General features: G+C 32.9%; 2 protein-coding genes and 1 pseudogene across 2 annotated transcripts; 2 read left to right on the forward strand and 1 right to left on the reverse strand.

Annotated features, from left to right (window-relative positions):
- Positions 1 to 80: 80 nt before the first annotated feature.
- LOC111622404 (kinesin-related protein 4-like) lies at positions 81 to 17,589 on the reverse strand. The gene is made up of 10 exons (XM_023364780.1): positions 17,566 to 17,589; positions 16,891 to 16,986; positions 12,508 to 12,561; positions 7,270 to 11,409; positions 7,122 to 7,190; positions 2,594 to 2,693; positions 2,345 to 2,500; positions 2,210 to 2,235; positions 271 to 431; positions 81 to 198 (listed from the first exon to the last, which is right to left on the reverse strand). The coding sequence occupies exons 1-10, from the start codon at positions 17,587 to 17,589 to the stop codon at positions 180 to 182; spliced, it is 4,845 nt and encodes a 1,614-aa protein (XP_023220548.1). The 3' UTR covers positions 81 to 179.
- A 1,328-nt stretch (positions 17,590 to 18,917) lies between these two features.
- LOC111622335 lies at positions 18,918 to 22,353 on the forward strand (annotated as a pseudogene).
- Positions 22,354 to 26,698: 4,345 nt separating this feature from the next.
- On the forward strand, positions 26,699 to 27,316 carry LOC111622336 (tigger transposable element-derived protein 1-like; the record flags this gene model as incomplete). Its single annotated transcript, XM_023364696.1, has 1 exon — positions 26,699 to 27,316. A coding segment is annotated over one exon (618 nt), but the record flags the coding sequence as incomplete, so codon positions are not given.
- Positions 27,317 to 27,970: the final 654 nt, after the last annotated feature.

Consider the following 27,970-nt stretch of genomic DNA (forward strand, 5'->3'; position numbering starts at 1 on the left):
TTTCCCGGAAACGGAGACGCGCCGCCTCCAGGGAGCGTTTCTCCCGCTTTTCGGCGCGTGGCAAAAATAAAGAACGTCGGGACAAAACGAACGTTTTATTAAAAAAATAAACGGCGACACTTTTTACAAATTGTTCCGGACCCACGAAGGACGTAGAAAACGAAGTCGGATCCGAGAGGTCAGGCCGGCAGGCGATAATTGTTCCGAGTTAAGGAAATTAAGAGGAAAGGAAAATTATAAACTAAGACCGAAGCGCGCTAAAAAGGATATGCTTCCACCTCGTTCCGGTGTCTGAGTAATCCGGTCAACAGGTATTCGGTGCCCACCACCGGAATGCCGCACTTGGCCGCGTGTGCGCAGGTCTTCAGGTCTTCCGGACAGGAGACGATCAGCAGGCGGTCCGAGAATCTGGTCGGCATTCGAGACAGGTACTGGACACAAAAGAAAGAAAAAAGTAAAGGTTAACCGCCGCCACCTTCCGAGAGAGGACCGAGGAAACGGTTCCGAAAGGGACCGGGCCGTCCACCGGGTTATTTATCCGGCCAATCCTCCGTCTCGCGAAAAAATTCTGAATAAATAAAAGCGCGAAAGAAAATTCCCGTTTGGGGAAAATCGGGACGGGCAGAAAGTAGTTAACGAGTTCGGCCGTAGGAAATTCCACTCCCGATAATTATATCGTAAATAATCTAATTTATTAAAGATAATTTTAATAAGAAAGTCCCGTTGTTTCATTTTCGGCTTGCCGCCGGACTCGACCGACTTTCTCTCTTCGCCTTCGGACTTTCCCCCGACGTAAGTCTCTCCCACTTCCAGACCCCGCGGACCGACCAAAATAAAGGTCCTTCCGCTTCCGTTCTCGATCTAACTTCCACGCGTGTACCGGTATGTACTGTACTGTACGCATCTATCGAAAAACTCCTGTCCGAACTGGAAATAAATCCGGCAACGAGTTGTTTAACTTTCCGGCCCGTTCCCACGTTTCGTTTTAAAAATAACTTTTATATTATTAATGGTTAGTAGTAAATAAAATTGCCCGGCGCCATCCGTTACCACATTTTGTTATAAAACTTTCCGTATTTTTAATTATTATAAAACGGAAAGAGACTTAATTTTAATGGTACGGATGAGTTTTATAAAACTCTAAACGACAACCGGTAAAATCTTGGTTAAGTCCCACCAGTCCCTCTCGACCTTTAACCCCCGGAATATAGTCCGGACCCCGACGTTAATCTCGGGTTAGGCCAAACGGAATCCCGTCGACGAAGACCGGGAGAAATTTGGCTTAAATAAAGACTGACTCGGGATATTCGGACGGAAGAATTTCTTGCCCGAGTCCGAACGGCAACGTTTACTTACGACTTTCCGAAAAGTGCCAATAAGAATTTTAGCAAATCGACGTCGGCAGAGAACCGTAAAGGCACTTTGTACAACCGTGTTTGCGACTTCTTAATATTTTCCGAACGATAAACATTTACCGTTCTACTTTCTTTCCCGTCGACCGACGTAATCAATTTTTTACCACCGTTTGGCGGCAAGAAAATAGGGGAAGGGGAGGAAACGACTCGGGCTTCCGTCCATTTATTTTAACGATTTTCTACGGAATCGAACCGAGAAGTCGGTAACCCGGCCGGAAACAGGGCCAAAATGCCACACTGCGGGTCGACTGCCGAATAAAGCGCCCCTTCCCAAACAGGCATCTCCCGCGCCACGTGGCCTCGTCTGGTCCATTCGAGGAAAATATAAATCTGGACTTTGACGGACGGAGGAAACCCAGCCCGCCGGGTATTCCGCAAAATCGTTTCGGGCGCGACTTTGACGGCTGCGGTTAGATTCCACCGCGTGGTTCGAAATAAACAAATGCCGGATGTCCGAGTGCGGAGTATCTTCCGCAGTTTTACCCGCGCCTGGGCAATTAAGTCCGTGTTATTTTGTAAAATTCCAAAAGCCTAATTCCCGCGCGGTAGAAAAAATCTCGTCTTAAGTCTTTGTCCATCGACCTCCATTAATTTAGTGGATCGTCAAAATTTCGTTCTCTTCTTTCTCTACCCTCGGTAATTATTCCAAATACCACCATTTGTTTCGTATTTATTCCTGTATTTTAGTTCTTAGTGTAAATAAATAAATATATATATATATATAACTTACTTGTTTTTTTAAAGCTATTATAACACTAATTAATTACAATGTGATATAAACGAATAAAACGTACCTTTCCTCCCGCAAATTCTATTATATCTGGAAAACAAAGCGTATTAAAAGTATTAACATTTAGTTTTCCCCCTTGTAAATATCGTGTTAACTAAATATACGTGTAAAGTTATAATACGGAAAAGAAAGATTTTACCTTTCATTTGCTCCGGTACGGGTTTTACTTTATTTGTAACGTGAATGCTCCAACCTTTTAACAGGGGCATTCGTTGGGCATTATCTAAGGTTTCCTTCAAATTAAATTTATATTGTTTCTCCGCCGCGGAGTCTTTCAGCAAGTACTCGGCGTGATCTGCCGTCGTTTTAGGCGAGAAAAAAGAAATTATTTTCTATAATTGAACCAGTTAACGTATGGTTACAGGACCGTCGGTCCGTCTTTACTCACCCACGAACGTATCGTTACTCTCGCACCGGTGAAGCCATTCGCTTACCACCACCGGTATACCTTTCGCTACGCAACACATCATCTTCACGGTTCTGTGAAACTGTATTAAAACGTATAATACTTTATACATATATATTTACGTACTGTACGTACTAATTATATAACCGTATTTTCTGCAGTAGAAGACGGCTTTAAGTTTAAAACAAATTAATAAAGAACAGTTGGTAAAATCTAAATAAAATTATGAAGAATAAGTAGCAACTTTCGATAAAACGGCCCTCTTAACCCAGCAAAATTTCCGTAAAAACGATAATAATACAAAAATTAAAACAAGTAACACAAAAATAGACGTTAAAGACGGGAGAATGCTGGTTTGGTAGTTTCGCCAAGAAAAAAATTCTTCTTTTACGCTATCCGTTAAAACTATATTTCTATCTCGGAATAAATAACGGTCTCGACACCTCTGGCCTCGCTGCCATTTCGACATTCGAATAAACACACCGTTCAAAAATCTATAAAATAGACGGTCGAGGGGGAAAACCCGGGGCGGGCCGTCGATCTTGCTATTTTCGGTACGGGGAGTGCCAGACTACGGTTCGAATGTTCGCCAAAAATAAGAAAGATTTGCGCTGGGGCCGAAAGCCGTGTCTAAATCGTCGAAAGAATCCGGATAAGATCTGATGGCCCGAGACAGGTAAAGAAGGACGAAGAAGCGTAGCGATGGATTTCGATTGGTCGAGAAAGCCGGGAAACGTGGCGTGGTGAAGCAATAAAGTTAGAATTTGTAACTTCTAGGTCGCGGGCACAAATGGCAGTAAACGGAAGAGCCCAGAGAATGCCAATTAAGGAAGAAAACGGAGCGAGAGAGAAATCTCCCAGCGGTGAGTACGCGTGCCGATTAAAAAGACGTCGTCGGCGTATCGGAGGGGTAGATGCCGAATAATTACGGAATCTAAAGCCGAGAAATATCCGGGAGGGTAACGTAACGGGCTTTTAGATTAGGAGCCACCGGGGATGGGGTAGAGTAGATTTATGTTTAATGTGGCAGCGTCGGAAATAATACGAAAATATAAATATTGGCAGATGCGTAATTCAAAAAGTTTTAATAATCGGGCCGTGTCTGGGATAATTATCACATTCAAACAAAAACGTAAAAAATGATGACAATTCCGACCACGGTCAAATTTTCTTTTCTTAAGAGTTTATTCTTGGTAAAGATAAGTTTGGCTCTCGGAAGCGGTTCTCGCGAGACTTATACCCGTATTATTCTTTTCTATGCTTGGCTTCCCAGCGCCATGCTTATTAACAACTAAGAAAACAATTTGTTCAAATTGTCACAATTTTTTACATCTCGGATGTTTTTGGTTAATGTTTGTGTTATTACGTCGAGACCGAAGACGATGACGTACTCCACCGTGGTCGTCCACCCGACGTTTTCCCATCGTCGTAAAAACTTTTAATTGGCATGTACAGTACCTAAGCTTTTGTTAATCTGGATAATATTTTGAATAAAAATCGTTTGTTCCCATGAAATTTTATCCTTAAGTATAAAATTAAGCGAGAAAAGTAAAATGGCTGTATGGGCAACCCCGTGAACTTTGACCTATCTGCCCGGAAGTTTGGCCGGCAACCCCAGAGGCTTAAGTTTAAATCTTTCTACACCCGGCAGGTCTCTACGAACGCCTGCAATGCCGGATGAAAAATAAATACGACTTTTTTGGCGATTTTTGCACTTTTTCGGCAAGCAGTTTATTGAAAAAGATGAAATTTTGCACACCTCTTAAGAAAACAATTATCTTTCCGACGAAATATTCGGAACTACTCCAGGCGTTGGGGGCGGAGAAATCGACCCTCGAAAATCGGCAACTCCATTTCCCGTAGGTATGGTCGATCGAAGACTTTTAGGCTACTTGCGGATTTTACTATTGTCGGAGTAAGGAAGCGTAGTACCATTTCATTAAACGGAGAGGTAAATACAGAAGCAATTATTTATCGTAACATTGGGAATATTGTCCGAGGATGTCGGACGAGTTAAGTTTACTTACGGCATTTTTGGCGAGGTTAGAGGTGAGTAAGAAACAATCTGCGTGAGAAGTTTAGGGATTTATATGGAGTCACACCATGAAAAACAAAGTATGATTTTTAAATCGTGATAAGTTTGATAAACTTGTTCGTGTGGGAATGAAAACTGTTCGGCGGATTTAAGTAAGTAAAATATTGCAGAATGTCTCGGGATCTCTCGCAAAATACAAGCTATGGAGTGCAAATACTCGGTATAACAGTGCCGACGACAATCCATGTATAGGTTTGCAATTTTAAAATTGCAAACCTATTCATTCCCACCGTCGACAGTCTGTCTGCCTTTCGTTACTTTACAGAATGAAGTTAGCTGTAAATCGAGACCCGATATGGAAACCCGGGGACTGGTGGCTTCGATTAAATATGTACAAACTTCCGGTCTGGACCGAAAGTTAAGTGATTTTAAAAATATTAAAAATTGCAGTTGGGCATTGTGACCACGTCACAATAACTGTTGGTTTCCGGCTCCAGGAAAATCTTTCGACAGTTTTTTTCGTTTAAAATATAAACTAGTTACTGGAAGTCAGTTTTCTTGCGGGGAATTCGACAGTTACCGACGATATTTTCTGTTGGCTGTTTTCAATTATTTAGCTAAGGCGATTTCATATTTGCGAAGAAACAAAGTGAACCGGAAAAATTCGGGCGGTGAAAGTAAAGATAATAAGATTCTGTTTTAAAATCTGTAGAAAAACACAACTCATTCTGTAGCGAAATATTTGTACAAAGAGACGTATTCATTTTATTAACCCGGCGTGAATGAGGTGAGAAATTGTCACACTAGCTATGAGGTGGATAGGAGATACCCGAAACTTCGATACTATAATTGTGTAAAAAGTATTTTCTCACTTGGGATAATAAAAATAGTATCTATTCAACAAGATGAGTAAATAAAATATTATGTTTAAGATTGAAAAACATTTTTATTTAATTGAAATAACAAAGTGTCTATATTTTCTTTGAAAAACTACAAGTTTTGGTAGTTTAACATTTTTTTCGTATAAAATTCTAACAAAATTACAACTTCTTTGGTTAATCAACATAACTATAGTATCTTTCAATTATAAAAATAGAAAAAAACTAAAAGTTCTTATGAGATCAATTTGCACAGCGCCAACATTACACCTACAAATCAACACAATCTCCACACATAAAAATCGCATGCTTCATACATATTGGCTTCTCACACTTCGAACAGCAATGTTTTGTTTTCCTATCTGTTTTTTAGTACACTCACTACACCTGACATATTTATTAGCCACTTTTTTGGAAACAGATAATGAAGGTTATCCCAGTTGATCAGTAATCACTTTTCGAGTTTCCCTTGGAAGATGTGTTTTTTTGTCTAATGAGAAGACTATCATTTGAGAAATCTAGAAATAAATCTAAAAATACTATAAATAACTATAACTCATAAACTTACTGTCAACTCAAAAATGTAACACCGACTATGAGGTCGGGTATGACGTACCCCAGTCACCTTTGCTCATGTGTATCTTCCGGGGCGAGGCGCAACACTAAACTCAACACTGCACCTCGTCTCCTACTCCCTTATCTCCAGCTACTGTGACGACGGGATTTCCATGACAAAAATAACATTAAATAATCTGCGTTTAAAATCTCGGGTATGACATACCCCCGCCTCACTCACGCCGGGTTAAGTTTTAATCATAGAAGTAAGGAGAAAGTTAAAATGCAAACATATTTCTTTATCTCTGGACAACATCATAACTATTTTAATTAAAATTATTTTTAAACGAGCAATTATTTATTCTGACATCGTGGCAATGCCGGGCTGCATTTTTTAGATCTAGATGCGCAATGCTATTGATTTTAGTAGTCTTCCTCCCGGCACATCGTACTTTTCCCGTTAACAAGCGAGTTGTACCGATCATCTGTGTTCTGGAGAACATTTCTGAATTGAAATGACGTGACTTCCGGTCCAAACCGGAAGTTCGTATAAAGTTAATCGGGGCTTCCTACTCCTAAGCTTTCCATATCCGGTCTCAACTTTCATCTAACTCCGCTCTCGAGATGAAGGAAGGACTGACGGGGCGGATGCCAGTGAGAATTTATAGGTCTGCAAGTTTTGAAAATTTCGGTTCAAAAAGCATAGTTTTGAAATGTTTTAAAATCTGTTTGGTTAATATATTCATAAAAATAGTATCAAATTTCTAAACTTTTTAGAATGTTAGTTAATTGTTGTGGCTTAATTTATATAAATCACCTAGACATCTCCCTCCTTCCACTATGGTTTCCGTTGCTGGAAAAATCCAAGTGGCAAGTTTTATATCGAGGATAAACCCGAAATACGTATTGTGTAGTGAGTTGAAAGAAGAGGAGTAGTATTCTGGATGGTTTACAATTGATAATTTATGTAAATTAAGCCCAAACAAATAAAATTATGTAATATAAATGAGCGAACTTTAATTTGAAATTTCAAAAATCTAACCTTGTCGGTCACTAGATGCGTGCATAGTTTTGGATCGTCGACTATTTCGCCACCCAGCTTCGTAACAATCTACAATACAAACAAAAAAATGTTATCCTTAGTAATGTTATCCATGCGAAGTTATATAAAAAGAAATTAGAGAATTAACCTTTTGAATTTCGCTTTCGTTCATTCCGGTGAACATAATTTTAAATTTACTTTTTTTCGATTTTATTTTTGACGAATTATTTCGATTCTGCTTTCTGGTGTTTCCAGACGTTTGTTTGTTTGCAGAAGGCGAGGAACTGCTGCAATTACTTAAAGAGCGACGTTTCGTAAGTTTGGGTGATGTGTCGACCAAAACTGCCCTTTCACTTTTCGCTTTCCTTTTTCTTGTTGAAATACTCATTACGTTATCCTGGTCTAACGTTGGAATTGTTTGTTTGCATTTAGTTTTTAGTGGCGAATTTTTAGACGAGTCGCCGTTCGATAAATACTCGTCCCGATCACTAAATTCTAACGCTGTTTCTGGAGATTTCTCTAAATTTTTTATTTCTGTAATTGATGATCTACATCTAGTCCTTCTGTTATTTGTAGATTCGTCTTTCCCTTTTTGTAATTTACTGAAAAGTTTTTCTGGAGGAGTACAATCGGCCGAACCGGACCTTGTGGCTTTTTTCATTGGATACACTTCGTATTCGGGATGTTCCTTCTTCTTTTGGCCTCTTTCGCTTTTTCTGAGTGGAGTGCATTGGTTAAGACTATCTTCGAACGAAGAACTTTCCGATTTGGCCGAACTACTCCAATCTAAATTGTTTTTTACCGATATTTTCTTCCTCGTTTTCTTTGAAGTTACGGTACAATTGGTGTCGTGGTCGTCATCTGTTTTCAATTTGGTTTTATCAGACTCTTTGCGTAAAGAACCTATTTTGTTTTCAGTTTTTGCTATTTTGGGCGACTTTCTCTTTTCTCTTTCCGTTACGGACGAATGTGCAATTGTTAGATCTGTTTCGTTAGTATTTTCTGCATTGCCTTTAATTAATTTTCTTTTCCTCGGGCTCTGCCGTCTTTCTTCTACTTTTTTGGCTATTTTAGACGTACGTTTCTGTTTTCTGGAAGGCTTTTTATTTTCGCGAGAAGTGGCTTCTTTATCGACGATATTTTCTTCTTTTAAAGGCAAAGACGTTTGTTTTTTAGATATTTCTTTCAATTTTCCTACACAAATTTCTAATTTGAGACCGGGCGAGTCGCTAATAGCTTTATGACTCTGCTGTAAGTCATCAATTTGTTCTGTATTAGTGTTACTCTCGCTACTATTAGTAATATTTTTTTCGTTAATTTCTACGTTAACGACTTCGTTTTTAACAGTTTTTAAACTACTCGTATTTAAATCTTCTTTCTCGTTTGTAAATTCGTCAAATTTTGCTTCGCTTAGATTTTTATTCTTATCTAAGGTAGAATTACTTCCTTCAATTATTGTTTCCCGCATTTCTATTGTACTTTCTTTTTCCAGCAATTTAATATTTTTCTTTTTCGAAATGCTTTGGCATTCTTTTCCAATTACAGTTCTTTTTATTGTCGAATCTTTTTCTTTCTGCAGTTGATCAGTTTTACTTCTGTTTCTAGTTTGCATTGGTTTCTTTACATTATTTATTTCTTCGATACTTTTCTTCTTATCTTTTGATAAATGTTCTTTTCTTTTCTGAACTGAATCGTTCCGTTTAGTTTCTTCGGCTGCATCATTTTCTTCAATTTCTCTCGATTTAGGTTCTTCGGTGAGACAAGACTTCTTTTCACCTTTTCTAGTTTGTGCCGATTCGCTTTCCGCAGGCGTCTTTTCTTTCCTTAACAAATTATTCTTCCTCTTTAGTCTGGTATTCGCAGTCTTATACTTTTTTTCATTCAAAAAATCCTCGTTCTCCTCCGTTACTGCAGATTTTGTTTGTTTATTTTCCACCCACGCCATCGAGGAGTTACTTTTCGCGTCTGATTGAGAATTATTATTTTCCTTAATTATTATTTGATTGATTTTTGAAGGATTACTACTTTCTTTTTCAACTTTATTTTTATTCGATTCTTTTGTAAAGGACCGAGCTGTTCCTTCATTTATATCTACAGTTTCTTGCAAACCAATTTTTTTCTGAATTTCGTCACTTGTTACAATTTCATTATTTTCCGCTACTTTGTTCAAATCTGAACTGTTTTTTTCGATTAAAGTTGCATTGACTTTTTCATTTGTTAATGTTTTTATAAAATTGTTGTTTTGTGATATATCACTTTTATTTAATTCTGGTTTTGTTACTTGATTTCTGGGTGTGTCACTCTGTTCTAGGCAAGAGTAATTGGTTTCTTCAATTTGGTTCTTCTCAAGTTTTTGAAAAGAATCTCTCTCCGCAGTCAAATTGTCGTCATTAAGATTTGACCCTTCATTTTTATTTAAATAATTTCTCTCTTCCACAAGAGAAGAATTATTCTTGACATTTTCTTCGACTGATACTTTTTCCTCTTCTTTACGGCCTAAATTTTCACATTTTTCAATTTTAGAAATTTCTATTAAATTATCTTCCGGATTACTATTATTAGTTTCTGTTCTTTCCGTTATATTCTCATTTTTATCGAAATCTTTGGATTTATTTGATGAATCGGTAAGTAATTGGGATTTTTCTAACATTTCGTCTTCGCTTTCGCTTACAGATAAGTCTAGCAAGTGTGGTGGTGTTTCGGCAACGTAATCGTCGGGCACGGGCGGAATTTCACTATCGTCCATGTTGGTATTTTCTATATTATCTAAATAAGTTTTACTACTTTGTATTTCTTGTGTTTCTGCTAAATAATCACTTTCGTAATCTAAATCGTCTGTCTGATTTTCCTGTGGCTGCGTAGACAGGCATAAAATATCATTTACAGAAAAATCTGCCAGAGTTTCTTCCATTAAGAATTTTGATTGCTGAATATTTATTAAAGAAGATTTTAAATTCTGATCACTAGAATTCTGCTCCTTTGTATCGCAATCCTGAGAAATAATTGCCAAATTTTTACGCGATTTTAATATTGAATCCAACTGTTTTTCTTCAGATTCAATACCTTCAGTTTTATTTGCAAGTTCACACGTTTCTTTATCTATTGAAAATTTATCATCTGTATTAGGTTCTATATCGGATGAATGCGCTACAGTTTCGGCATCAATTATTTCATCGTATTTACCATCCTGATCAACTTTACTATCTGCTTCGTTGCCAACAATATTGGAACCATTTTCTTCTGAAAGTTCTTTATTTTCTCGATTAGATATTTCGGTGTTTGCTAAATCATCTTCCCCATTATCTATAAAATCTTTTAAATATGCTTGAGTTTCGACATTTAATAAATCTTCATCTGTGCTGATACTTTGAAAAATGTTCTCAGTTTCTTCATTTAAAGGATTCAATGAAATATCATTAGATGTAAAATTTGTATAATTATTTGATGCATCTCTATTTAAAATATTTTGATTTGGAACTTTTAGTAAGCTTTCATCGTTTGAACTGTCGTCTGAACTTGTATCTAGTTTCTGTGTTGGTGCATTTATTAATTTCTCATCATCTGTCATATAATTACTTAAAGTATCGAAACTTTTAAATGCTTGTTTAGGTTCATTTATTAATTTATCATCGTTTATATCATCGTCAAAATTGGGACAGTTACTGTACTGTTGTGTTGGTGCATTCATTAATTTTTCATCATCTGTTATGTCATCATCTAAAACGGGATGATTATTATAACACTGGGTGGGGGCATTCATTAGCTTTTCGTCATCTGTTTCGTCGTCGTCGTCGTCATCATTAGGTTTTAAACAACTCTCATAGCGTTGTGTTGGTGCATTCATTAATCTTTCATCATCTGTTTCGTCGTCGTCATTAGGTTTTAAACAACTCTCGTAACATTGTGTTGGTGCATTCATTAATTTCTCATCCATTAGAGTATCTTCATTTGAATTAACACGACTTTCAAAATGCTCTGTTGATACATTTATTAATATTTCTTCTCTTGTAATATCATTATCTGACTGATTTTCTCTTTTGTGTGGCGAAACTGATTGATCTGTGTGTGTCTTTTCATCAGTGTTTTCCTTTTCATTATGGAAAACAGTATTTAACTGTTGATTATCAATACCTTTTTCATTGACAAATGTCATGTCAACATCAATGCCTTCTTCTGCTGTATAACATTTTTTTCCATTCATAATCATTGATTCTGATCCTGTTTCAGATTCTTCATTTTCAACCATTCCTTTTTCTGCTTCTTTTGATAATGCAGAAAAACATTCTTCCTATAATTCAAATTTAAATATTAAATTAATTCACAACAAGTTTCTATAATAATTAAACCTAAATGTAAATGATGCATAATAATATTGCATTTTATATAAATTTAAATAAATTTTTCAATATCTTTGTGTAATATTTTATGAAATATTTTAAAGACTACTTTTTCTAATGAAGTTTCAAATTTTTTTGACAACCTTTTAATTCTAGTTGAAATAAAATATCCAAACAAGACAGCAAGAATATTCTAACCAATTTTTTTTACAATTTGAATTTTAAATTTCGTTTATATTTTTGCTATATTATTATCTACTTAAGACTTAGCATTTTATTAAGACTTTATTATACTGGTGTTTTCGTTTCTGCAAAAAGAGGAAGTCTTATTCAGAAGAAACAATCTTTATTTTTCATCTGGTTTTTCACCAGTATAATAAGTCCTAATAATTGCTAAGTCCTAAGTAGACAATAATATAACAAAAATAGTATAAAATAAGGACACATAATTTTTTCAATTGCCTCCATTTATTTATTTTTTATGAGAAAATTATTTATTTATTACGAAATTAGTCTCAAAAATATTATTATGAAACTGTAATTAAAAAAATAATATAATCAATCTATAAACCAAAATAAATTCATTCTGATAATTTCTCATTGAAGTGTTATATGCTAACGACTTTGAAGAAAGTACTGTAAAATGAAGCCTAGTATGTGTATTTAACTGAATATAGTAAAAAGCAATATTCTTTATCATCAAAAACAAACTACTACTGTGACAACTCTTCTATCATTAATAAAGTTGTTACTATGAAAATGTCTATTCTTATCAATATCCTTCTGCTTTGACATTCTCTTCTGTGAAATTTTTGTCTAGCATCCTCTCTAATACTCTTATTGCAGTAAGTGGTAACTCTCTCAAGCCTTTAGTCATGCAACTGCTGGTTGTAGCTTTATTATGCCATATATCATTTCACTGTGGTTGTCTATTTTTAAAATAATTACTTTTAAAAATAAACATTTACAGCAAAAGTATACTGTTAATATAGATATTTTCAAACAATAAATCAAAAATAATTATATTAACAACACGTATAGAGCTATACCTGATTTATCATTGATTCGGAACCTGTTTCCGAGTCTTCATCTTCATTTGTCTTCTGTTTTTGAAGATAAATAAATAAATAAAACAGTTTCAATTATTCATTCAATAGTAAAATACTGTAATCGAATGAATAAAATACGGCTGCTGTAATAATGATACTGAAAATAATTAAAATTTTATTACTTGAATTATGTGGAATATCTATACTACCATAAGAACATCTTTGTTCAACTGTTAATTACTGAAAAAATGAAAAGTTTTCTAAATTTAATATTTTGTCAAACAATTTATAAAATGAAGAACTAATATAAATTGTATTCTATTCGCTTGGAAATGCAATTTAGTGTAAGCAGAATCATGTTTATATTGGTTTTTTAATAGCTTAGAATTACATAAGATTTTATTAAATGTCCTTAAGATAAAAATAAACTCACAAATTACAATTTTATTAAATCTCTCTTTTCAATTTCTGAACTGTTAACAACAACTGAAATCAACAATTTAATATAAATTATTATTAAAACAAAAAATTTAAGTCTACTGTAATAGTTTTGTTGCAATTTTTTCATATGAATAACAAAATACAGTACAGTAAACTTCTACACTTAATTATTTAGAAAAGTCTCTATTTTTCTATTATGACTAATTAAACAATGCAGCAATTTCTTAAATATTTCTTAGTTTTTTTTTATATTTAAAACAAGAATTTTCCACTCAAATGATCAAATAACTGTCAGCCAGTCAAAATAACATTACAGTAGAGTCCCACAAACTTGACTTAACATGGACTGAGAGGGTACCAGTTACTGAAAATGACAAGTTTTATGGCTAGTGTAAATAATGAAATTTTCATGAAGATATTATATGTACAAATTCATGACTATTTCTACTTGTAGTTAAATTTTAATTTAAAAAAAACACTGGCTATTCGGTGGCTATTTTTAATTAGCGACATTCGTGCATTGGCATTTTGCAGTGGCACTTTAGAAAAAGGATTTATTCTTTGTTAACAGGTGGAATTGATGCTGTTATCAAGTGACATTAGTGAATAGCAATAACTTATTTGATTTTAGTGTTAAGTTATAGAGACAGAAATTAGATCATGTGAATTTTTTCTGAATGACACGAGTTTTGCGGAATGTCAAGTTATCTACAGTTGCATTTTCGGGACTCAACTGTATTAAAAAACATAACTATAAACAGGGAATTTTTACAAATTTAAATTATGATATTGTTTAATTTAGGACTCTTAAAAGGTGACTAATAATAAGAATATTTGTTATACTGCATTTCCCCAAAAATAAGACCTAACTGGAAAATAAGCCCTAGCATGATTTTTCAGTATGCTTGTAATATAAGCCCTACCCCTAAAATAAGCCTCAGTTAAGATCATCAGCCAGATGGTCATATTTAATATATCTGTTGCAACCCACAATGGATGTATTGAATTATAAAATAATAGTATTAATATATAATTAAATATAAATAAATAATATTATTGACATTAATACTTAAAGTAAATGATAATATAAATTATAAATAAGTATTTGTAAATCCCAAGCGAGTGCCCTTGGACAATGAGAACCTTACCAGAATATGGCAAAAAGAGCAAATTATACAACAAATAGACAAATTACACTGGACAACAAAAAAAATGTTTTTGAATGTTTCTTTTATTTCATGAGTGAAATCTTACAAATTTTGGGGTGAGAAAATTGAATATGACACAGAAAAATTTTTATTAGCTCTAGTTTCTCTGGTATACAATAGGTGATTTTAACAGCATAAGAGAAAACGATACATTTTAATTACATATGCTAACAACATTGAAAGTGCTTTTGAATTTTTTTAAAATTACAGTAACATTCTAAGAGTTCTAAATTAATAGAAGAATACCTGGCAGGTGGTACGGTGTGAATAGAATCATGTGGTGACTTCATGAGATTGTTTTCTTTTGGCTTGCCTCTTGTGAGTGAGTTCTGGTGCATCCCTACATGCAGACCAGCAGTAATCCGCAAGCATCGCTTCATTCCAATGGCCCTGATATCTTTGTTCTAATACAGAAATATCCTAGTGGAATCTTTCCCCATGTTCATCACTGACAGCTCCACAACTAGGAGTGAAAAAGTCTAGGTGGGAATGGAGAAAATGGATTTTGAGAGACATGTTGCATCCGAGTTGATGATATTTTTCCAGAAGTATTGTCGCCAACTGAGTGTAGTTATCGTCTCTTTTGTTGTCTAAGAATCTACGAATAACTCCCTTTAAGGCTTCCCAAGTTTCCTTTTCTTTTCCCTCCAAAACTTGGTCAAACGCGGGATCCTTTACAAGTTTTTGAATTTGTGGTCAAACAAAAATACCTTCCTTAACCTTTGCATCACTCAATCTAGGAAATTTGTCTCTTAAGTACTTAAATGCCTGTCCTTTCTGGTTCATACCTTTGACAAAAGTTTTCATTAAACCCAGCTTAATATGAAGGGGTGGAAGAAGAACATCTTTTGGATCCACGAGAGGCTTGGCAACGATATTTTTCTTGGTAAAGTCAAGATTTCTTGCAGGCCAGTCCGCTTGAATGTAATGTGATTTCCTATCCCTACTGTCCCAAATACATAAAAAGCAACAGTATTCAGTGTACCACAGTTGCATTCCTAAGAGTATAGCGATGACTTTTAGATCGCCACATATTTTCCACTTGTGCTCAGCATAGTTGATTGAGTCAAGGAGGGCTGTCATGTTTGCATAAATATATATTCTATAATAGAGTGTAGTTTTATTATATACAGTACTGATCTGAGAAAAAACAGGAATGAAAATTTGAAATAATTGAAAATGCCTATTTTGTAATGAAACATTTTTTTACAAATTTTACTATAAAAGCTTTCTCATGTATTTTGTATTATTTAGATTATGTCAATCATTTTAAATTATAATTCAAAATGAATAAAAGTTTTAAATCTTTCGCAGACCATATTTTAGCTCTTAGACACTGGTTAGGAACTGCTGCTCCAAAACAAGAGCTAATTGGTCATTTTTATAGTGATTTTTGAATTCAGCAGATGAAAATATATAAGAATATGCTAATTTTGAGCCCGAAACAAAATCATTGTTGTCCAGTGTTATCAGACATCCATTACACATTAACTATACATTTATAAAAACTTTTTTGTAATTTACTTATATGTTAATTTATTAACACTAAATTTTTTTCACACACAAAAAATCTAATTTGTTTTGTTTTTGAAAGAAACTGAATTAAAACATCAATTTCAGATTAAATAATTTTGATGTCTGAATGAAAATATTTACCAAATATATCAAAAATATTTTTACAGTCAACTCACATTAATATGAACCATAGTAATTAGTTCACTTTATCAAAAATTTGTATTAACGATTTTCAGGGTCGAGGTTACGGTTGTTTAATTTAGGGAGTTATGACCTAATGGGTAATTGAAATATCAAAATTATAATATTTTGAAATAATTTACTATATAAAGTTAAATAAAATAAAATTTATTGACAGAAACAAATTAATGTTCTAAACAATTTTCAAATCACTATATTCACTCCCCCATATGCAAATTAGTATGTGTCTACATGGAACTGCATCCATTTAAAGGAGTGGGTGGCCTTAAACTTTAACCCCTATTTTCTGAATACAGTAGAATGGTCCACTAAAACCAGACATTTAAATTGTTCTACAATTGGAGGTTTGTTATATTTTTTTATGGATGATAAATGGTATGTGAATTGTTTACAATATTTTGTTAAAGATGGGTGATGTTAACAAACTTTTGCATACAATTGGAGATCAAACATGTCTTTGCTTACTAGGAGAAGAAAATTATTCTACTCAAAATGGAAAATTTATTACAATATAACTTTTTATTGTTCACATTGAAAAGTATAAAAAGCAACCATTATTGGAAGTGGGATTATTTCTTGGGGTTTTGAAGGTAATTTACAGTTTGGTAATGAATTCTGGTAAAATTCTTGTTTGCTTTATCACTTAAAAATTAGCATTGTGACAATGGACAATGATAATATTTACTTTAATGCAAGAATTCACTTTATCAGTGTTTGCTTTAAGGTGAGTAGACTTGAAATTTTGATAGTTTTATACAAGATCTCCAAATGTGATGACAAATATTTATTAGTATTATTATTCAGATTTTCAATTGTCAAATTAATAATATAAAATTTTTTAAAACTAATAATATAAATTACTTTTTGTATAATTACTTTATTTGAGATCATTTTTATTGCAAAAAAAAAACTATTATTACACAGTATATTAAAATATCATAAAATATTATAATACTTTTCTATTTAAAATAAGTTGTAAGATAAATTCTTATATAAAAATTTGAAGTAAAATTCTTACATTTGCATCCTCTATAGCAATAAAAGCTTTTAAATTTGCCAATCTAATGCTTTCTTTATTTTCTAAATTGTATCTAATATTTGGCTTAAGAAGCATCTGAAAGTTAAAATTTAAAATGTAAATTTTAAGATTATTTTTAATATAACTTTCTTTTTAATTATAATATGAATCTATTCTAAATCATAAATAAAAAACTTAAATAATATTTCTAATCTAACATTCATTAAATTAAATTTAAAGTTTTTTAAGCCAATAATATACTGTACTAAAATAAAGACTGCAAAGGAGCAATTTTTATATTAATAAAATAATATAAAAATTAGATGCAAAGAAAAGATGCAGTTTTTTCCTAAATTTAGGTGCAACTTTAGGCAGGATTTATGTTACATATAACAATAATTGAATTAATGACTTTTTGTGCAAATAATAAAATATTTTAAGAGAACTAAAATGGATTGTATTTTTACACATTCAAATTTGTATTTCTTAACTTTCAAAGATACAAAAATTCCACATTTTTTAAAAATATGATAGGTATGTACATAACTAGCAAAACTAACAAACATAATTAAAATGTTACTCATTGCTATCGTAAAATAAAAATAAATTATAACTAACAATGTTGTGCATTTCTAAATTTTTAAATACAAAGTTGCACCTTCTTTCAATACTCACTGAAACAAGTGATATATACTTCATTTTAATCCTAAATTCTACACTGTCTTCCTTCAACTAATTTCTCAATATCTGGAGTTTTTGCCAAACTTTGTTGCAATTTGTCTAATGTGAAACCATACAATTTGCTCCTTGCTTCCTGTATGTTTTCCATTGTTGTTCAGAAGGAAGCTTGTTGTCTTCTAGCTGTTTTATGCTTTAGTGCAGAAACTTAAGTGTGGACACAACACACTCATCCTAAAGTCTAGTTTCCTTTATTAACATTTTAATGTGTAAGAATTCTGCTAATCTAAATCAATTAATAAACAGAAAGTGATAAAATAAAATTCCTTGTAAAAACTTTCTCATGTTTTTAAAGCTAAACAGTACTTTCTGAATACACTTCTAACTTCATATTAATAGTATCATATAACAAAAGATGTTTATATTAATGACAATTTTTAATCACATAAATAAATATTTTTGCAATATATTATGCTTTCATTCTAATTATACCCATTTCAAAATGTCTATGAATTTCCACAATTAATTAAATAATTAAGCCTTCTAAGTCCCCAGAGGATAAGAAGAGTAAGTAAATAAAATGAAATAAATGAATAATGAGATAACTGTACTAAATAAAAATATATAAAAAAGCAAATTGATTAAGCTATCTTCATCTATATGCAATAAAGAATGATAATTTTAAATTGCAAATTTTTCTCAACTTATTTTTCTCATTTTGGAGTTAACTGGATATTTTAAATTTATCAATATTATTGCAACCTAAATATACATTATTAGAACTGCTGTACAGAAAACAAATTAATTGTATAACAGTGGTTAATTTTATTAAAAAGTAAAAACAAAACAAAAATTAATAAATAATATTTCATAATCAGCATAATATAAATTTTTTTTCCATTTATAGTATTTTAAAATGAATACTTTATGCATTTTAAATAGTTTTTTATAATAGAAATATACAGTAATACCTCGACTTGTGCGATTTTCAAATCTTGTCGCTTTGTCTTTTGTTTGAGCACCACGCAACTCTTGATTACTCACTCCCTCCACACTATTGTTCAGCTTACATGTTCGGATGTGTCGTGTGGAATCAATGCATAGCTACAATTTATTTTGTGTTATTTATTTCCGTGTCTATTATATCTACAGAGACTTGAGAGACTACTATGTCATCTAAACAAAGTAGAACTGATTCTTCTGCATCAAACAAGAAAAGAAAAACTTTATCTTTCGAATGTAAAGTTAGCATTATTAAAGACTTCAATAGAAAAATGAAAATTTGTGAATTGACAAAGAAGTTTGATCTACCGGAATCGATGGTCAGAACAATTACAAAAGGTAAAGAAAAAATTCTTGAAGCTGTGAAAAATGCTCAATCTTTAAATTCAAGCATCATTCGTAAACGTCACAGTATTATCACTGAGATGGAAACAAAATTATGGTGTGATAATCAAGTAAATGTGAAAAATTGTCCTGTTGATCAAAACACGGTGTGCTCTCAAGCTAAGCTGATTTTTGAGAGATTGAAAGAGGATGCTGGAGAGGTGGCTAAAGATGAAGAGTTTAAAGCTAGTGATGGTTGGTTCAGCCAATTCAAAAGTCACTGTAATTGGCATAGCATTGCAGAAAGTGGAGAGACAGCAAGTGCTGATAAAGAAGTTGTGTCTTACTATCCAGAGAAATTTAAAGCTATTATAGATGAAGGTGGCTTTACCAGCCAAACCATATTCAATGTAGATGAGACTGATCTGTTCTGGAAGAAGATGCCTAAAAGAACTTTTATCGTGGGTAAAGAGAAAACCTTTTCAGGTTTTAAGGCTGCCAAAGATCAATTGACAGTGATGGTTGGTGCGAATGCTGCTGGTGATTGTATTATAAGTTATATAACTCCTACATGCACACTGGGTTGTATAATAAAACTCCACTTACTTAAGCCTGTAACCGATGTGAAACGGTAACTCTAAAGCACAAATGTTTTCTGAACACCTTCCGTGTTCTTCTTCAGGTATTCTAGCTGGATTCTTTTTATTCTGGAACACTGTTATGAAATTTTAAAATAAAATAAAAATAAAACGAACGATGACAGTTTGATTGCCCAGTGTCCATCGCGTATGCATTGTACACGTCGTGTTCTCTGCTGTTCATATTCGTATTAAATCTTCTAATCCGCATGTATTTTCTTTTTTCATACGATAAAATATTCTTACATTTGACGTTATGTGTCCCCACGCAACATCAGATATTAAATCAATCCTTAAGAATCACTATGCAATACGGCCTGCCACGCCAAAGAAAGAGCCATTTCCTCCCGGGAATTAATGCATTCAGATGATGTGTGCGCCTTATATATCTCTATAGCCTCCTGCCATTTGAGGTGGTCCATCTGTGTCGTTTTGACTATTAACGCTGCCCCTGCGAAGTCAACAGTAATATCCGGGTCAGAAGCATATACTGAGAGTGACGTGGTGGCTCTGTTGTATCATATGTCAGATTCGTGTTCTCTTATTCTTACTCCCATCGGGCGTTTCGTAGACACTGTATAGATCAAATTCCTATTGAATCTTTCATCTCTAACAGGGATCCGATAGATGCCCGGCAATTTAATCGGGTTAGATGGGTCCTTTTCATTACGCAACATGTCAAACATAGTTGGACCTCTCTTGTAAGCCAAGCTGACATTACGTCTTTTGGCTATAGCTGTATATACAGATCTCAAGATAGGGTTGAATGTAATCAAAATCCTTTCAACATCAATACCGTGGTTGTCCCTCAGTGTCGTCATAGAGATGTTGTGAGACATTGTTGCATAGAGATGTTGTGAGATGTTTGTGGCATTCTGAGATTCTCGGAATAAGATTGTGGTAGCCATGCATATTGGCAATCTTCTCAATGCGTGTTAAGAGCATATTCTTATTCATCTACACAAGAGGCACTTAGGGAAGAGTTAACACGCATTGAAAAGATTGCCGATATGCATGGCTACCATAATCTTATTCCAAGAATCTCAGAATGCCACAAAATAGCAGCAATGTCTCACAACATCTCTATGACGACACTGAGGGACAACCACGGTATTGATGTTGAAAGGATTTTGATTACATTCAACCCTATCTTGAGATCTGTATATACAGCTATAGCCAAAAGACGTAATGTCAGCTTGGCTTACAAGAGAGGTCCAACTATGTTTGACATGTTGCGTAATGAAAAGGACCCATCTAACCCGATTAAATTGCCGGGCATCTATCGGATCCCTGTTAGAGATGAAAGATTCAATAGGAATTTGATCTATACAGTGTCTACGAAACGCCCGATGGGAGTAAGAATAAGAGAACACGAATCTGACATATGATACAACAGAGCCACCACGTCACTCTCAGTATATGCTTCTGACCCGGATATTACTGTTGACTTCGCAGGGGCAGCGTTAATAGTCAAAACGACACAGATGGACCACCTCAAATGGCAGGAGGCTATAGAGATATATAAGGCGCACACATCATCTGAATGCATTAATTCCCGGGAGGAAATGGCTCTTTCTTTGGCGTGGCAGGCCGTATTGCATAGTGATTCTTAAGGATTGATTTAATATCTGATGTTGCGTGGGGACACATAACGTCAAATGTAAGAATATTTTATCGTATGAAAAAAGAAAATACATGCGGATTAGAAGATTTAATACGAATATGAACAGCAGAGAACACGACGTGTACAATGCATACGCGATGGACACTGGGCAATCAAACTGTCATCGTTCGTTTTATTTTTATTTTATTTTAAAATTTCATAACAGTGTTCCAGAATAAAAAGAATCCAGCTAGAATACCTGAAGAAGAACACGGAAGGTGTTCAGAAAACGTTTGTGCTTTAGAGTTACCGTTTCACATCGGTTACAGGCTTAAATAAGTGAGTTGTATTATAAGTTATACCACTCTTAGTTTATTGCTCGGAAAATCCAAGAGCATTGAAAAATAAATCTAAAGCTGGCTTGCCTGTGATTTGGAAGTTGAATCGTAAAGCTTGGGTGACAGCTTCCCTTTTTGAGGACTGGTTTGGTCATCACTTCATACCTGAAGGCAAATGTTATTGCCAATCTAAACAAATTCCATTTAAAGTGATGCTAATAATTGACAACGCACCAGGCCATCCCCCTGCAACTTTAACTAATTTTGACCCACGTGTGAAAGTTGTATTTTTGCCACCAAATACAACCAGTTTGCTTCAACCGATGGATCAGGGAGTCACCAAAACATTCAAAGCTTATTACACAAGACGATCGTTTGCACATTTGCATGAAGCTATGAGACAAAACAATGAGCTCTTTGTTAAAGACTTTTGGAAACAATTCAATGTTTTAGATGCAGAGAGAATCATTGGACAATCTTGGAATGAAGTTTCACAAAAAACTTTAAATGAAGTCTGGAAAAAACTGTGTTCTTTTTTTTCACCACTGAAACTCAGGCAGAATCAGTGCCAGAGCCTGATGAAATTGGTAATGTGATTGAAGAAGTTGTAGATCTTGCCAGGCAAATAAATTTAGAAGTGGATAGTGATGACCTTCAAGAACTGCTGGATTCCCACAATCAGGAGCTGACAATTGATGAGCTCATAGAAATGCGTGAGCAAGAGCAAGACATTGAAGAACCTGATTCTTTAGACCCAGTTCAATCAGAAGATAGAATGATGGTTGGTAACTTGACAGATGGCCTCAGTTCAATTGAAAAGGGGTTACAAATTTTAGAAAATATAGACGCCAATGAAGAGTGTATTTCTTCTACAAAATGAGAAATAAAAAAAATTATTAGCACACTATGAGGAAATTTTGCAGGAGAAAACAAAACTTTGAGCCATCAGACAAATTTATTACATTTTTTGAAGCCTTCTACATCAAAATAATTTTAGTTTACAATTTTAATAACATAATTTGTTATATATGTATTATCTAAGATTTTATTAAACATTTTTTTCTAAATTATTGTTTTCTTTAGTCTCTGGCCCTAATTAAAAATAATTTGTATGTATTTATACGTGAAATTATATCCTGACTTACTGAGTTATCGCTTGCTCCCACCTATCACATAAGTTCAAGGTATTACTGTATATAATTACATTGTGCTCCATACATGTAATATATAAACACATAATAAATGCTAATTGTTTATTTCACCTTGAATGGTTACCATATTTTAATAAATAATTGCTCAGTACATAGTATCATTTCTTTTCTTTTTCTGGTTCAAGTAGACATATTAAATATTGTTTTCTGCACAGAGAATATAAAAATGTACAAATGTAAATGTACTGTTTAATGTACTAAAATGAAATAGTACATTAAACAGTACAATAAAATCTGACTAGATAATCATTCTACAGTAGATCCCCCCTGTAACATGGTAGATACGTTCCGTGTTAAATGAATTCCGTGTTGTATGAGTCACTTAAATACATGAGCCAATCACAGCCCGGCACAGGTGCAGTTTAGGGACTATGGCTGTTTGAAAGGTTTTCTTCCATAAAATTAATCGATTCTACACTAATTTGACTCAACATTTCCAAAACACATAATTTTTTGGGAATAATTTATATAAACTATGCTATAAACAAAAAATTGTAGGATTACTTACCGAGTGTGCACCGTTCGACAAAGCAATTGCTTAAGCTCATTTTCATCGCAGAGCGGCTGATCGAACAGTGGGCGCGTGTTTTCTGATAAGTTATTTTTCTGAGAAAAATTCGCTAAACTTTGGAGACATCATTAATAAAAATATAGTTTTTATGGCCGTTGAATAATAAATGTTTTTCAGTAGGTTCAGTGCTTGTTTAAACTCAACGGTTTGTGCAATATCTGCTATTGGTCCAGATTCGACCAATCCTGTCACAACACAAGTCGGCGATGATGTTTTACCATGTTATACGAGTCTCTTTTAGCGTGTTATATGAACATGATCGCAATTTTTTTCCCATGTTATACAAATCCGTGTTATATGAACCCATGTTATAGGGGGAGTCTACTGTACTTATCTACTTTAAAAAATTACTAGGTTCAGTTTCATGCTTAATTTCAATAAAATATAATTAGGAAGAGAGTACTAACAGAAAGATGCAGTTTTGTTATTATCTGATTAATACTGTATTATCATTATTATACATTTTTAATTTAACATTACAGACATATTCAAATATATTTTTAATATTTAGTAAAGAACAAACAAATAAAATCTTTTTATCTATNTTATTGACAGAAACAAATTAATGTTCTAAACAATTTTCAAATCACTATATTCACTCCCCCATATGCAAATTAGTATGTGTCTACATGGAACTGCATCCATTTAAAGGAGTGGGTGGCCTTAAACTTTAACCCCTATTTTCTGAATACAGTAGAATGGTCCACTAAAACCAGACATTTAAATTGTTCTACAATTGGAGGTTTGTTATATTTTTTTATGGATGATAAATGGTATGTGAATTGTTTACAATATTTTGTTAAAGATGGGTGATGTTAACAAACTTTTGCATACAATTGGAGATCAAACATGTCTTTGCTTACTAGGAGAAGAAAATTATTCTACTCAAAATGGAAAATTTATTACAATATAACTTTTTATTGTTCACATTGAAAAGTATAAAAAGCAACCATTATTGGAAGTGGGATTATTTCTTGGGGTTTTGAAGGTAATTTACAGTTTGGTAATGAATTCTGGTAAAATTCTTGTTTGCTTTATCACTTAAAAATTAGCATTGTGACAATGGACAATGATAATATTTACTTTAATGCAAGAATTCACTTTATCAGTGTTTGCTTTAAGGTGAGTAGACTTGAAATTTTGATAGTTTTATACAAGATCTCCAAATGTGATGACAAATATTTATTAGTATTATTATTCAGATTTTCAATTGTCAAATTAATAATATAAAATTTTTTAAAACTAATAATATAAATTACTTTTTGTATAATTACTTTATTTGAGATCATTTTTATTGCAAAAAAAAAACTATTATTACACAGTATATTAAAATATCATAAAATATTATAATACTTTTCTATTTAAAATAAGTTGTAAGATAAATTCTTATATAAAAATTTGAAGTAAAATTCTTACATTTGCATCCTCTATAGCAATAAAAGCTTTTAAATTTGCCAATCTAATGCTTTCTTTATTTTCTAAATTGTATCTAATATTTGGCTTAAGAAGCATCTGAAAGTTAAAATTTAAAATGTAAATTTTAAGATTATTTTTAATATAACTTTCTTTTTAATTATAATATGAATCTATTCTAAATCATAAATAAAAAACTTAAATAATATTTCTAATCTAACATTCATTAAATTAAATTTAAAGTTTTTTAAGCCAATAATATACTGTACTAAAATAAAGACTGCAAAGGAGCAATTTTTATATTAATAAAATAATATAAAAATTAGATGCAAAGAAAAGATGCAGTTTTTTCCTAAATTTAGGTGCAACTTTAGGCAGGATTTATGTTACATATAACAATAATTGAATTAATGACTTTTTGTGCAAATAATAAAATATTTTAAGAGAACTAAAATGGATTGTATTTTTACACATTCAAATTTGTATTTCTTAACTTTCAAAGATACAAAAATTCCACATTTTTTAAAAATATGATAGGTATGTACATAACTAGCAAAACTAACAAACATAATTAAAATGTTACTCATTGCTATCGTAAAATAAAAATAAATTATAACTAACAATGTTGTGCATTTCTAAATTTTTAAATACAAAGTTGCACCTTCTTTCAATACTCACTGAAACAAGTGATATATACTTCATTTTAATCCTAAATTCTACACTGTCTTCCTTCAACTAATTTCTCAATATCTGGAGTTTTTGCCAAACTTTGTTGCAATTTGTCTAATGTGAAACCATACAATTTGCTCCTTGCTTCCTGTATGTTTTCCATTGTTGTTCAGAAGGAAGCTTGTTGTCTTCTAGCTGTTTTATGCTTTAGTGCAGAAACTTAAGTGTGGACACAACACACTCATCCTAAAGTCTAGTTTCCTTTATTAACATTTTAATGTGTAAGAATTCTGCTAATCTAAATCAATTAATAAACAGAAAGTGATAAAATAAAATTCCTTGTAAAAACTTTCTCATGTTTTTAAAGCTAAACAGTACTTTCTGAATACACTTCTAACTTCATATTAATAGTATCATATAACAAAAGATGTTTATATTAATGACAATTTTTAATCACATAAATAAATATTTTTGCAATATATTATGCTTTCATTCTAATTATACCCATTTCAAAATGTCTATGAATTTCCACAATTAATTAAATAATTAAGCCTTCTAAGTCCCCAGAGGATAAGAAGAGTAAGTAAATAAAATGAAATAAATGAATAATGAGATAACTGTACTAAATAAAAATATATAAAAAAGCAAATTGATTAAGCTATCTTCATCTATATGCAATAAAGAATGATAATTTTAAATTGCAAATTTTTCTCAACTTATTTTTCTCATTTTGGAGTTAACTGGATATTTTAAATTTATCAATATTATTGCAACCTAAATATACATTATTAGAACTGCTGTACAGAAAACAAATTAATTGTATAACAGTGGTTAATTTTATTAAAAAGTAAAAACAAAACAAAAATTAATAAATAATATTTCATAATCAGCATAATATAAATTTTTTTTCCATTTATAGTATTTTAAAATGAATACTTTATGCATTTTAAATAGTTTTTTATAATAGAAATATACAGTAATACCTCGACTTGTGCGATTTTCAAATCTTGTCGCTTTGTCTTTTGTTTGAGCACCACGCAACTCTTGATTACTCACTCCCTCCACACTATTGTTCAGCTTACATGTTCGGATGTGTCGTGTGGAATCAATGCATAGCTACAATTTATTTTGTGTTATTTATTTCCGTGTCTATTATATCTACAGAGACTTGAGAGACTACTATGTCATCTAAACAAAGTAGAACTGATTCTTCTGCATCAAACAAGAAAAGAAAAACTTTATCTTTCGAATGTAAAGTTAGCATTATTAAAGACTTCAATAGAAAAATGAAAATTTGTGAATTGACAAAGAAGTTTGATCTACCGGAATCGATGGTCAGAACAATTACAAAAGGTAAAGAAAAAATTCTTGAAGCTGTGAAAAATGCTCAATCTTTAAATTCAAGCATCATTCGTAAACGTCACAGTATTATCACTGAGATGGAAACAATGTTAAAATTATGGTGTGATAATCAAGTAAATGTGAAAAATTGTCCTGTTGATCAAAACACGGTGTGCTCTCAAGCTAAGCTGATTTTTGAGAGATTGAAAGAGGATGCTGGAGAGGTGGCTAAAGATGAAGAGTTTAAAGCTAGTGATAGTTGGTTCAGCCAATTCAAAAGTCACTGTAATTGGCATAGCATTGCAGAAAGTGGAGAGACAGCAAGTGCTGATAAAGAAGTTGTGTCTTACTATCCAGAGAAATTTAAAGCTATTATAGATGAAGGTGGCTTTACCAGCCAAACCATATTCAATGTAGATGAGACTGATCTGTTCTGGAAGAAGATGCCTAAAAGAACTTTTATCGTGGGTAAAGAGAAAACCTTTTCAGGTTTTAAGGCTGCCAAAGATCAATTGACAGTGATGGTTGGTGCGAATGCTGCTGGTGATTGTATTATAAGTTATATAACTCCTACATGCACACTGGGTTGTATAATAAAACTCCACTTACTTAAGCCTGTAACCGATGTGAAACGGTAACTCTAAAGCACAAATGTTTTCTGAACACCTTCCGTGTTCTTCTTCAGGTATTCTAGCTGGATTCTTTTTATTCTGGAACACTGTTATGAAATTTTAAAATAAAATAAAAATAAAACGAACGATGACAGTTTGATTGCCCAGTGTCCATCGCGTATGCATTGTACACGTCGTGTTCTCTGCTGTTCATATTCGTATTAAATCTTCTAATCCGCATGTATTTTCTTTTTTCATACGATAAAATATTCTTACATTTGACGTTATGTGTCCCCACGCAACATCAGATATTAAATCAATCCTTAAGAATCACTATGCAATACGGCCTGCCACGCCAAAGAAAGAGCCATTTCCTCCCGGGAATTAATGCATTCAGATGATGTGTGCGCCTTATATATCTCTATAGCCTCCTGCCATTTGAGGTGGTCCATCTGTGTCGTTTTGACTATTAACGCTGCCCCTGCGAAGTCAACAGTAATATCCGGGTCAGAAGCATATACTGAGAGTGACGTGGTGGCTCTGTTGTATCATATGTCAGATTCGTGTTCTCTTATTCTTACTCCCATCGGGCGTTTCGTAGACACTGTATAGATCAAATTCCTATTGAATCTTTCATCTCTAACAGGGATCCGATAGATGCCCGGCAATTTAATCGGGTTA

Source organism: Centruroides sculpturatus, unplaced genomic scaffold, assembly GCF_000671375.1.
Source record: "Centruroides sculpturatus isolate CEXI.00-Female unplaced genomic scaffold, Cexi_2.0 scaffold7, whole genome shotgun sequence".
Lineage (NCBI taxonomy): Eukaryota > Metazoa > Arthropoda > Arachnida > Scorpiones > Buthidae > Centruroides > Centruroides sculpturatus.

Bases quoted from the DNA above. Each gene is read 5' to 3' on its own strand.
- LOC111622404 (XM_023364780.1), bottom strand. From the start codon at position 17,589: ATGAAGTATATATCACTTGTTTCA. The intron at 16,987-17,565 runs GTGAGTATTGAA...TTTAACTTTCAG, and splicing joins AGTATATATCACTTGTTTCA to ATGCTTCTTAAGCCAAATAT. The intron at 7,191-7,269 runs GTTAATTCTCTA...TTTGTATTGTAG, and splicing joins ACGAAAGCGAAATTCAAAAG to ATTGTTACGAAGCTGGGTGG.